The sequence below is a fragment of the Meles meles genome, chromosome 7, assembly GCF_922984935.1.
Source record: "Meles meles chromosome 7, mMelMel3.1 paternal haplotype, whole genome shotgun sequence".
Classification (NCBI taxonomy): Eukaryota; Metazoa; Chordata; class Mammalia; order Carnivora; family Mustelidae; genus Meles; species Meles meles.
The window spans coordinates 89124716-89137898 of record NC_060072.1 but is presented as its reverse complement, the minus strand read 5'-3'; the positions used below and the strand labels follow the sequence as shown (position 1 = coordinate 89137898).

Genomic DNA, 13183 nt, shown 5'->3' with positions numbered 1-13183 from the left:
GATGTTCTAGAATGCCAAGGGCACATGATAGCAAAAAACTCAGATGGTTCCAGCTGCGCAGGTGCATGTGAGCCTTCTTCCCCATTCACAACTCAGGAGTGGCCAACCGTGCAGCCGCGGGATGGACTGGGGCCGCTCCCCCTTAGCGCAGTCTGCTTTATAGGGTGATTGTTTGCATACATGTCTCAGCCTTGCAGGTCCTTAGAGAGAACTGTCCACGTCTTCTGCTCTCTGTATCCCCCACAACTCCTGGAGGGAGCCTGGCACATTGTGGGTGCTCAGTAAACATCTGATACTAAATGCACTGTTGTATCCAAGAGAAGTCAGTGGATGGGAGGGTCCCAGAAGAGCCCTGTGCCCAGAATGCTGAATTACCGCAAGGCTGGAGCCAGGCCCGAGGGGTCCTGCAAGCTGGTGTGAGTGCCTAAGGAGCTGGGGCCGTGCCTGCATGCCCCTTGGGGCTCCCTGCAGCTTCGGGGACAGCTCTACACACAGAATGGTGTTTGACTTCTATTTGTTGACTAATAACTGGTACTGAGGAGTTCTTAGGAAGCACTGTCAGGACTCATGGCAATGTAAGAATCTAGCAACGTCCTCAAGTTGGGGAGGTTATGGATAAATGCTTGCTCTGTGTCCGTCTCATACTTTCTGTTTCTCTGCCACCCAGTATAAAAGGGAATGAAAATGTTTGCTAAATAAATGTTAATGCACACGACCCTCAATGCTTTCATCAGCTTATTTGGGTACCAGGGGGTCCTGTTCTGTGAAAGAGAGAGGGCCCAGTGTCCCTTTATTCTCTGGGCCATACCCCAAGCCTACTCCTTCATTAATTAGAGCTTGAGCCTTCCATCTGTGGGAGATGAAGCCCTTCCGTCAGCAGGCACTAGTAGCGGCTGCTGACAGGAGTGCTGAAATCTGCCAGGACAGCCTCTGGTTGCCGCCCTGTGGGGCAGTACCTGTTTGCTCACTTTAAGAGCAGGGGGTGACTTCCTCACCTCATCTGGGCATCTCCCTAAAGGCTGGGTTTCTGAAAAGGGAATGCAATAGGAGCAGAGTGACATCCCCTGGAAGGAGTCATTAACCGTGGAAGTCAGAAGTCGCAGATATTTACAAGAACAGGAATGTATTCTAGAGCAGAGATCACTGGTGCGGAGTGCTCGGCTCCCATTATCTGACAGAAGCGTCCACGCTGCTCCATTCGGGATCCCAGAGGCATGCTCCAGGTGGTTTACTATACAGCTGAGGAAACCTGCTTTCTACATGTACCCAGCTAGCCTCCAAACACTCCGCTTGCTTGGCACTTAGCGCTCAGCTCAGCAGGAAGTGAATTCTCCACAGGCCCTGGTCCTGAAATTCCCATTCACCCTTCCTTTTGAATGCTGATTTGGCTAGAAGAAAGGAGCTTTAGTGATTACACTGAATAAGAAGCATTCATCACAGTTAGAAAAGCCAACAAGGAACAAGGGCTTGTGGGGTGAGAAACGATCATAGAAGATGCAGCTTCCACCCTGAAAAATAAGACAGGAGGTGATGGCCGGCAAGCCTTGGAGATGGTCTCGGAACCTGGAGGAGAAAAGGATTCTCGTGTGATCACCACTGTGGAAATGGCAGTGTGTGGGAAGGGGCATGGATTTCAGTGTGACACCACCACTTCTGGACAGGCAGACTCGTTCGGAGGAGACTGGTGCGAAGCCTTGAGATGATGGAAGTATCCATAGGAATGGTCAGCAGAGAGAGACTTACCAAGATCCCCCCACACCTGTACCCCACCTCAACCTCATCCCTCCCCTGGCACCAGAAAGAGGGCACCCTGCTGGTGCAGGGCAAGAACTCTTTGTTCCCAGCCTAATAACAAGGGGCGTTGGCACCAACGATTCCACTTCCCACTCCTAATCTCCGACTCTTCCAAGCCAAACCACCAGAGCCCAGAGCTGGTTGGTTAATCCCTGGGGCTGATGGAGGGACTTCAGAGCTCCCTCGCCCGAAGTTAAGGTCTGAGTGCTCTGACAGGAGCTTTCCCCAAAACTATACCTACATCTTGTACGACATCCTAGGTGCCCAGGCAACTCTGGCCATTAGAGGAAGGAACATCCCTGCTTTTGTTTCCCTACGAGAAGGGGTGGGAAGTAGAAAGCAGGACACGTACAGCCACAATGAGGAAGTCCAGCCAGCACCAGGCGTTGGTGAAGAACTTGACGAAGCCATAGGCTGTCCACTTGAGCAACATCTCCAGGATGAAGATGTAGGTGAAGACTTTGTCGGCGTATTCCAGGATGGTACGGATGGTCTTTCTTTGCTCGATGTAGATGTCCTCGAAGGCCTGGAAGAGAAGCAGTGGTGGCCTAAGGTGCCTGAAGGGAGGCAAGCAGCTCGGGAAGGCCCCCACCCTGCGGCTCCCCCTGCAGCTGGCCTACGCTGGGCTTCCTGTCTCTCTCACCCCACCCCCCTGCCACATGTGGCTTTTTAAAAAATGTTTTCCTGAGAGACAATAGCATACGATGCCGCTATTTCAAGTGTACAGATCGAAAGCTTTCAGTACATTCAGACTTGTATATCCATCACACAATCAAGTTTAGAGTGTCTCCATTCACCCCCAAAAGAAACCCCACACCTTCTAGCTGCCACCCTCTGGCCTCCTTGCCTCCCACGAGTCCCAGGCAACCACTATGCTATTTCCTCTCTTCCGATCTGCCCATTCTGGACATTTCATATAGAGGCAATCAGACGATACATGGTCCCTGGTGACTGGCTTCTCTCCCTGAGCACAGTTTTCCAAGTTCATCCATGCTGCAGCCCACATCAGTGATGAGTTTCTCTTGACTGATGAAGAAGACTCCAATGTGTGGCTGTATGGCAGTCTGTCTACCTTCCTCACTGACGGACACTTGTGTGCCTACTTTCTGGCTATTGTGAATGGCGCTGCTATGAACATTCGTGCGTCTGTTTTATATGGACATGTCTTCCTTTCTCTGGGGTATAATGCCGAGGAGGGGACTGGCCGGCTCAGGTGGCGACTGTAGGCTTCAGTTTTTGAGGCCCCGACAACCAGCACTCCAGCGTGGTGGCACCGTTCTACATGTCCTCCGGCAGAGTCTGAGGTTTCCAGCTTCTCGGCGTCCTTATATGCTTATACAATAAAATCTTTTCTCCCCGCAGCCCCTGATGCCACAGATATGGGGGAGGGTCACAGGACTGGGACACGCTCAGGTGAAGAAAATCTTAGTCCGACCTTCTCTCTCTGGAATTCCTGAATGAGGTGACTCCCTAACAAGAAGGTAGAACATTCCCATGACTGGAGTGGAGGGCTGTGGAGGGAGAGCAGGGAGTCCTGCAACGTGAGAGAAGACACAGGGGAACAAAGTCCCGTGTCCTGCAATGGGAGGTCCTGCTCTGGACTGTTCCAGAAGGAAGGACAGAATCGGGCTGCTGCAGATACACTTCCAACAAGGAGGCACATCACATACTCCAGTTCCATCACTGGGCAGCTGGAAGAGGTCATCGGTCCATCATTCTTCTCAGGGGTCTTTTGTACAAATAACCCCCCTCTGCTCAGTGAAATATTCAACAGCTTCCAAGTCAAGTTTCCCCTTACCTCCCTTTGCAGAGATTCATTCTGTCACCCAATACGTGTGAGATGCCCAAGACTGGGCTTCCGGTCACTGGCAGCTCTATCCACCGCTCCCACCCGTCATAACCCCATTCTCGGCTTCCCTCAGACATTTTAGCTGTGGCTTCACTTCGGTTTTTTTGTTTGTTTGTTTGTTTGTTTGTTTGTTTTTTGAGAGAGAGAGCGTGAGCTGGGAGAGGGGGTGAGGGGCAGAAGGAGAGAGAGAGAGAATCTCAGGCAGACTCCCGCTGAGTCCAGTGCGGGTCTTGATCCCACAACACTGAGATCATGACCCGAGCTGAAATTAAGAGTCGGGTACTTAACCGACTGAGCCAGCCAGGCACCCCTTCACTTTGCTCTTCTTAGGTCTCATGCCTCCTAACTGCACAGGGTCTTCAAGTACCAAGCCAAGTGCCCCCTGTTTTATTCATTTACAATAAAGAGAAACTATCAAAGGTGAGCAGTAAAGAAGGCTCAGAACTTCTGTTTCACTGTTGCTTTTCTGCTTTTCTTTTTTTGTGATGATGAGAAAGAGAAGAGTCAGAGGATGAGGTGTGTTCCTTAATTCTGGGTTTCTGTTTACAAGATTGGAGGAAGAGCGATGACAACAGTCACAGGACATCTTTCTCCTGGGTCTGGCCTGAGTCTGGCCCTCCCTTTTCCCGGGGGCAGAGATCGTCCTGTTATCTGGGGGCCTGCACAGCCCCTCAGCCAGCACTGAGGGAGGCCTGTGAAGGCAGTAAAGACCCAGGACAGGCAGAGCAGTGTGACTAACCCCTCACCCCACCCAGATCCAGGCTGCCAAGCCATCTGGCCTCCTGCATTTGTCCTGCCGCATGCCTGCATAATTCCCCCACCTCTGGCCCCCCACGCCCCACGGGCTCTTCTTTGCCACCTACTGCCTCCATTTCAGCTTCTCTTCTCCTACAGGATCTTTCTTTTCTTTTTTTTTTGTCTTTTTAAAATATTTTATTTATTTACTTGACAGAGAGAGATCACAGGTAGGCAGAGAGGCAGACAGAGATGGGGAAGCAGGCTCCCCGCTGAGCAGAGAGCCCAATGCAGGGCTCGATCCCAGGACCCTGAGACCATGACCTGAGCAGGAGGCAGAGGCTTAACCCACTGAGCCACCCAGACACCCTTCCTACAGGATCTTTAACACTAAATTTAACACTCTCTTGCTATTTTCTGCACCCAAATTAGGCTTTGCTTCCATCCCTACATGAATGTGCCTGCCTTTTTTGAAAGCACTTTAAAATTCTGCTTTCTTCAGCTTTCCCTTAATTCAAACAAGGAGAATGTGCCACGTCTCTAAGTGTCTACTATCCTCAAATCTATCCAACTGGGGAACAACTCCCTCACTCCTGACCCTGTCCAGGTCTCCTCAGTTATAAACCAGCTAAAATAAAAGCAAAAGCCCAGATAAAGAGCTCCCACAAGGGAGGAGCCCGTGTGTCCAGTGCCCCCTGAGCCTCACTGATCAATGAGAAGTGCTTCCAACTCTGTGAATATGAACAGCCTTTATACCAGAGACCTGGCTCTTTAAGTATCTGCTAATGCCATGAGTTCTCCCAACCAGTTAGGGTGTGAGGGGAGAAGGGGTCGGGGAAGCCAACCTCCCTCCCTTCTGGGGCAAGTGAAAAGTAAAGATCAAGATATTAGGGGTATTAGGTGAGGAAGGGAAGATCATTTGAGGAAGTTGCTTAGAACGGGGCAAACTAAGCAGTGAAGATAATTAATTCGTGCTCTCATCCTGATAGAAAGGGGGTCTTAGACGTGAGAGGTGTCACGCTGAGTATAAAGAAGATCAAGATGTGGTAAGTGGATTCTAATCCTAAAGGCTCGAAACATTAGGCCAAAGCACTCTGGCAGACTGTCATGCTTGGGGCCGCAGCCATCTGTGCTCTCAGAGGCACTGGGTTGTGCCTCACCTGGACCTCCCCCAGCTCCTACAAAGCCTTTCCCAGCCCATCCTTCCCCATCCTCTCCCCTGGACTCACCAGGGCGCCACTGCTGAGCAGAATCATAAAAATGATGAAGGTCTCAAACCAGTTGTGCTCCACAATGAGGAAACAGGTCTTCCTCAGGATCCACCAAGACTTGCCAAGCCCTTCTTCGATGTTGACCTGGCAGCACTTGAATCGCTGGACACAACCTGGCACCAGCGGGAGAGGCTGGTCAGAGTGGGAGCGGGCCCCGCCCAGACCTGACCCCTCCTCGGCCTCTTGACCCCAGCAGGCGCTGCCCCACCACACAGCCGGGAGCACAGGGGCTGAATCAGAAGGCCTGCCTCAGCCACAGAGGGTGCCCGGGCTAGGGCTACGCTGCAACGCTACCGGGACAGGGCCCTCTGGAGTTGGGAAGATGTCCTCTAAAGAAGCAGTGAGAGGGAGGAGAAAAGGGGAGTCAGGAGGCGGACACAGCCATGACACAACAGGCCTTGCTATTGGAAGTTTTGGGCTGACGCCAAGAGAAAACGGACAAAGAAATGTTTGCACATAGAAACTCGCTCTAGGTAGGAACCAAACATGGGAAAAAATATCAACTGCCCTCCAGATGAGGAGGTGGGGAACAAAGCTCCTGAGGATGGCCACGGAGCCCCCAGGCCAAGCCAACCCCTGGCCCCGGCAGAAATCCACAAGCAGTGCCAGGGCCACGCCCCCCCCTTCTCCTTGCCCCTTTGCACCTTCTGTGAAGCAGGCATCTGGGTCCAAGTACTCCTCGGGCTGTTCCACTGGGACTTCTTCTACTTCGGGTTTGATATCGATGGTGCTTCCTTCAGAGGAGCTAGTGTCATCCAGTTTCTAGAGCGGCAAAGAAAAGGGAGTTTAACCAACTCTGCGCGACACTCCACGTGACTGCTCTACCTCAGACACTGATGAAGGACCAGACAGGACTCTTTTCAGTTCTTATTACCAGCTCATCACTCTCCGCTTCCAGAGGGGCAAACAACTACCAGAGGGCCCTCAAAACTTCTGTTGGGACTGAAGCCTGCTCACAGATGAGGGATCCACCCGAAATGGAAGGTGGCTATTGGTGGTCTCAGCGCTACGGCTCAGACAGATTAATGGCAGGGAAGTACTGGAGGGTTTGCTCCAGCCTCTGACTGAGATGAGCCAGCAGCAACGGAGACAGATCTAAGAACATCTCAGGAAACTAGATCACCCAGGGGAGGTCTAGAATAACAATGGGTATTAGGGTTGGATCTCAAACCTAGCTGGCTATTCCCCAATCTCTCTACCCAGCCCATAGCTGAACCAGTCCCGGGAACTGCCAGGGCTGCTTGTTCCCACACAGAATCAGGGCTGGGTTCTAGACTGGGACCTTACATCTTTGCTGCCTTCAGGATCCGACTCGCTGCTAACATCCTCTGTGTTGAGGTTCTCAAAATCAGACTCGCCTACAGCAATGGGCACCCGCACGGTCAAGTTGGGATTGTTGATGAAGGACATGTGGTCCTCGTCGATGATATACTTCTCCACGCTGCTGCCAATGCCACTGGTCGTGCCGTTCCCGTTCTTCTGGAAGTCACCGTTCCGGTGGATGTCTGCACCAGTGTGGTTGGCGATGCAGTTAGCCTTCTTTTCATAGAGCTCATCCAGGGGTTTCACTTCATCGGCCTCACGCTGCTTAAAGTGGGCCTGCATGAAGGCGTGCACTTTCAGTTTGGCCCAGGCCACCCCCTTCTTGATCCGGATGACTGAGATTTGTAGGTTGTTCATTTCTCCATCATCGTCCGTGGCTGCCAGATTGTCTGCACTGAAGGAGCTCAGAAGCAAGGCCAGAAACAGGTTCAGCACCTGTACCAGTGGCATTAGGAGAAAGGAGAGTGAATGTAGACAGTACGAGGTGAAGTCAGCCATTAAACTAGGATTAAAACTGGAAGCCCACAGACTTCTGTGACAGGCACAAGAGTTTCTATCGTGTTTGGTTTGACAGTTCTCATGTCACTAAGTGGGCATTAAAAGTTTTTTTTTATTGAAGTATAATTAACATATAGTGTTATATTAGCTTCAGGTGTACAATATTCAACAATTCCACACATTGCTCAGTTCTCATCACAATAAGCAATCTCTTAATCCTCTTTATCTCTTCCACCCATCCTCCCCCTCTCCTCTGGTACACATCAGTTTGTTCTCTGTATTTAAGAGTCTGGGTTGTTGTTGTTTTGGGGGTTTTTTTGGTCTCTTTTTTTCTTTGCTCATTTGTTTGTTTCTTAAATTCCACATGAGTGAAAACATGGTATTTGTCTTTCTCTGACTTATTATTATTATATATATTATATATTATTATTATATATTATTATATACTTTCTCTGACTTAGCATTATACCCCCTAGGTCCAGCCATGTTGTTGCAAATGGCAAGAGTTTGTTCTTTTTAATGGCTGAGTAATATTCCACTGTATACAGATACGCCCATCTCTTTATCCATTTATCTATGGATGGATACTTGGGGTGGTTCCATATCTTGGCTAGTATAAACAATGTTGCAATAAACATAGGGGTGCGTATGTCTTTCCTAATCAGTATTTTTGTTCTCTTTGGGTAAACACCCGGTAACGGAATTACTGGATCATATGGTAGTTCTATTTTTAAATTTTTTGAGGAACTTCCATACTGTTTTCTACCAAGTGGGAACTTTGTTTGGTTTTGGTTGTAATACAAGGTTAATATGTCTTTTCTTGGTTCTCTTATAGTTTTATGAACATATATATGTACCCCCAAATATGTTGCTTTTCTTACAATCAGAAAAAGCAAAAACTGTATCCATTTTGGGAAAAAAATCTTCCCAAACAGAAAATAAAGATGGACACAGCTTATTGGGAGGATTGAAGAAGAAACAGATGCCATGTATTCACGGGCAGGGGAAGTGTTGGAAACCCACATGAAAAAAACAACTAGGCTTGGAGAGCCATGCTTTCTTTCCTACAACAAACCAAGAAAGTAGAACTGAAATACAGTTCTTGTCATCTTAAGAATTAATTTCCTTTGTTTTCCTAACATTTATAATATAAAATAGTTTAACAAGATAGTGACTGTGACTGTTGTGTTCTGTTGTATATCTAAATGTCCAGCAAAGCTTTATTTAAATAAAGCCAAGCCTTTTTTATTTATGTTTTAATAGCTATTTTACCACATAGGACATTAAGATTAATTAATTTATTTTTATTAAGACTTACTTTACAAATTGGGAGAGGTGTTCACTTCTTGATTTACACCTGGCCCTTACTTTGTCACACTTCTGAAGAACAGCAAGCGATACATTTGAGGTGGAGATCATAGTATGGGTAGAGCGGGGGGAATGGAAACAATAAATGCACTATATGTATGCAAATTATTTGGGTCATTTGTAGAATTACAAAGGAGTATGGTTGGTAAAATGAGGGTGAGTTGGAGGGGGCTTTGAAGGCCAGGCTGAGGAATTTGAATTTTATTTAACTGCATTCACTATTGGTCTTTGAGTAGAGGAGTAACAGATGATAGAGATTTGAGGAAATCATTCCTACCAGCTACATACAGTTAGAGCTGTTGCTTGCATGAGTTAATAAAGGTCTGGATTAGGCTACTGTAAACTCAAACCTTAGCATGCCTGAAAATCTGGGGAGAGGTTGCATGAAAAAATACGTATTTCCTTGGCCTCACCTTTAAGATTCTGATTCAGTAGATCTGGTATAGGGCCTGGGACTGCCTGTTTTAATGAGGGAAAATTGGGTGGCTGTGATCTTCAGACCACACTTACAGAAATACTGGATAGATTACAGGCATGGAAAGGATGGGGAAGATCTTAGAAATACTATTAATAAAGGTGTATGAAAGGCATCAGATAGTTTACTGGGGAGGGAGAGAAGAGAGTCAGAAGAGACTTACAGTCACAGATTTCTAAAGACTAGGTGGGCAGAAGGACTGAGCAAAGGGGAACCTGGAAAGGTGTTACCAGAAGCAGAAGTAATGTCATGTGGTCAGGTATCTGTAGAGTAACGGGGAGAGGATGCGGAGATAAGTGAGAAGAGGAGGATGGAAAAGGGTGGGAAGGCCAGGGCTGGGAAATGTGGATGCCACTCTGTACCAGGACGCAGAACTGCATTCACTGAAGAAGTGGGAAGTCTAGCATGAGTAGGACGAGGGAAGGGTGGTCAGAAATGGAGAAAGGAAGGGATTACAGAAACATCAGTGTCCATTTTTAAAGATCATAGGAAAGAATAGGGTGGCATGGCTGGTCCAGAGGGTGGTGAGCAGGAACCCCCTCCTGGTATGCTTCTCTGGCACAGGGGTCATCTGGATTTGCCTTCTTCCAGCCCCCCTTGCTCTAGACTGGTAAGTTGGATTGGGCCTGATCTGAAAGATAAGTACTTCTTAAACTTTAGTGTGCATGTCAATCACCTGGGGGTCCAGTTAAAAATGCAGATTCTGATTCAGTAGTTCTGGGGTGAGGCCTAAGGTTCTAACATACTCTAAAGTGATCTCATTGCTGCTAGTCCTCTGACCACACTTTGAGAAACATGGCATCAAAATCTCTGTTGGTGAATATTCTACATACAGAGGCAGAAGACAGCAGGCAGACAGGTCAGAGTACGGCAAAAAAGTGATTTGCCATTTATACAAGTTAGATAAAACCCTCCGTCGGTTTAGATCAGTGGTTCTCAATGGAGGGCAATTTTGCCTCCTAGGGGACAGCTGGCAATGTCTGAAGACATTTTTGGTTATCACAACTTAGGGAGGGTAGGGGGGTTACTGGCCAGTAAAAGGTAGAGGTCAGGAAAGCTGCTAAACATCCCACAATACATTTGTATGACATTTCTACAACAAAAGGATTGTAGGACAATTCTACAACAAAAAATTATTTAACCCAAAGTGCCAACAGTGTCAAGGTTGAGAAATTCTGAATTTAAATGAATTTTTCTGTAGTAGAAAGAGTGTAGATTTTGTAACCCAGGATCTAATATAAGCCCTGACATTTATCAGTTGCCTGACTTTGGGAAGGTCACTTAACTTTGCTGAGTTTTGTTTCCACAGCAATGAAAGAGGGTTGACAGGTTGTGGGGCTTATGACTCAGCAGGCCTCTGTAAAGAGCAGTCTCCTTTCCTTCATTTGCACCTTAGGGTTCTTGAGCCAAGAAAGAATAAAAACTAGCACAAGCATGAAAGATAGTAGGACTAAAACCACTGGGCTTCTGGGTCAAGGGTATGATGTTCTGGGCAAAGAATGAGAAGTTGTACAAGTTAGTACTAACCACCAAGTTGCCAATAACCATGACCATCATGAAGACGATGAGGCACATGGCCTGGCCTGCCACTTCCATGCAGTCCCACATGGTCTCGATCCACTCCCCGCACAACACTCGAAAGACAATGAGGAAGGAATGGAAAAAGTCATTCATGTGCCAGCGAGGGAGTTCACAGTCCTGGTTGATCTTGCAGACACACTCTTTGTAGCTCTTTCCAAAGAGTTGCATCCCCACCACGGCAAAGATGAAGACAATAATGGCCAGCACCAGGGTCAGGTTGCCCAGGGCACCCACTGAATTTCCAATAATCTTGATCAGCATGTTCAGGGTGGGCCAGGATTTGGCCAATTTGAAGACTCGGAGCTAAGGGGGAAAAAATTGAAACAAAAATCAAATGATAATCCATTATCTTCCACATGGCTAAAATAAAAAACATACAAAATTAGTGAGATGAGCTTAAATTTACTGAGCGACCCTGGGAAGTTCCCAGGGCTTTCTAACCATCTTAGACTAAAATGAGAGAATGTGAGGCACAGACAGGCAAAATGGATTAATTTCTCAGTACATGAAAAACTTAAACTAGGAACCAAGATTATTGCCTCCAGCCCCCTGTATTAGTCTCTGAGTCAAACTGCTTTTTATGTTTTATTTTTAAATTTTATTTTTTTTTAAGTAGGCTCCATGCCTAGTGCAAAGCCCAACAGGGGGTTTGAACTCACGCCCCTGAGATCAAGACCTCACTGAGATCAATAGCTAGCTGGACGCTTAACCAACTAAGCCACACTGGCACCCCTCAATCCACTTTTTAAGAACCCATACATGAGTATATCCTTTTGCTATAGATTTTTCCTTGACATCTTAAAGAACATATAAAGGAAAATGTTGAGTTGTAGTGAAGCAAAAGGTCAGGATGGCAAAGAAAGTGAAAAATAAGTCACCTGTCTCTTTAAAAAAATTCATGTAAAAATTCTAAGTATCTCTCTTTTTGTTTGCCAATAAATAATCAATAGCTGATATGAAACTGTGGAATATGCTTGGAATAACTTGGAGGAAAAGCACAAAGCCCTAGTAGGTGCAGTTCCACGTATATCAAACATCTTACGAGAAGGGCCTATAGTGATATTAATTCAGAGGACAGAACTTCTGTTACCTGCAATTATGAGATTTCTATATTCTGTAATCAATGATGTATAAGGTCTCAGCAAATAGTCTAGAATTATAATGCATATAATTCATTATCTAGAAATAATAATGATGAAGTCATCTTCAGACATCGTAAGTTAATGACTAACACAGGACATAATAGGAATTTTGGTAGTAGGCAACAGCACAGAGTGGAACATTTTTTTCCTATTAAAAGCTTGAGTCTTATCTGAGAGTTCAAGATTTACCAGGTGTTTCTCTGTCTGAATATCTGGATCATTCATATTTTTTCCCTTCCTGACTGGCTTTTAAAATTATTAGGAATACTAGTGCTCAGGCTTCCACCTCTTACTCCTTCATCCCATCTTCCAGATAATAAGAACGATTTTCAAAAAGTCTACTGTGGGCTGGATCCTAAGACTAATAAAGATCCCAAGACTAGTAAACAGAGGTTCCAGAAACTTGCCAGATGTTACCTGGGACTGAGACTGAGTGAGACCTCTGTTTTATAAATAATTCCATTTTATTCCAATTCTCTTTTTTCAACATGCTGAATATCCTGATGAAAAAACCCAAAATCCTTTCAGTTATAAGTGCTAAGGTATTTTTCCCGATGGGGAGAGAAAAACCTAAGCTGGTTCTGATGCTCTGAGTGGGATATCCCCAAAGTAACTCAGCTTCTCAAGGGACTTAATCAGGACATCGCTTATGCCTGTGTTTATGGGAAGCTATTTTGAGGGTATCATTAACTGTTTCAAAGTCATTTTAATAATTTTAACATTAATTTTCTCAAGTACATTACAAAATCCTTCTCAGCTAATGTTATGGAAAAAAAGCCAATGTTTAACAGTTAATTTCAATATCATTTTAAAAAATACTATTTTGGTCCTGTTTTCTGGAAGGGGTCATCATGATGGAAGAAATGAGAGACCTCTTTGAACAAGGAGAAATTCCACTTTAGGGAGATGTTCGGATAATGAAACAGCTTTACTAGCAAATTCATTCGACCTCAGAATAGCCCTTAGGAATTCTTTTTCATCTTTTAGATTAACCATTATTTTCTGAGGAACTTCCTAAAATTGACCTCTGTTTGTTGACTGACATTAAAAACTAACTTCTATATTGGGCACTTAACAGAAAAAATTTTTCAAGATTTTAGCATCTAAGCCAATAAATTGCTAACAGAAATTGTGAGTAGAATATAGC

The 13183-nt window shown here is 46.1% G+C and overlaps 1 protein-coding gene across 5 annotated transcripts in view; it reads right to left on the bottom strand.

Moving 5' to 3' along the window:
• Positions 1 to 13183, bottom strand: part of SCN8A (sodium voltage-gated channel alpha subunit 8) — a 188543-nt gene that overhangs the window by 26263 nt on the left and 149097 nt on the right. For all 5 annotated transcript variants that reach the window (XM_046012736.1, XM_046012735.1, XM_046012738.1 and 2 more), the window contains exons 16-20: positions 10841 to 11197; positions 6937 to 7407; positions 6294 to 6411; positions 5608 to 5762; positions 2147 to 2320 (exon numbers count right to left, since the gene is read on the bottom strand). In XM_046012736.1, coding sequence (XP_045868692.1) covers positions 2147 to 2320; positions 5608 to 5762; positions 6294 to 6411; positions 6937 to 7407; positions 10841 to 11197 — 1275 coding nt within the window. The remainder of the gene's footprint in view (positions 1 to 2146; positions 2321 to 5607; positions 5763 to 6293; positions 6412 to 6936; positions 7408 to 10840; positions 11198 to 13183) is intronic.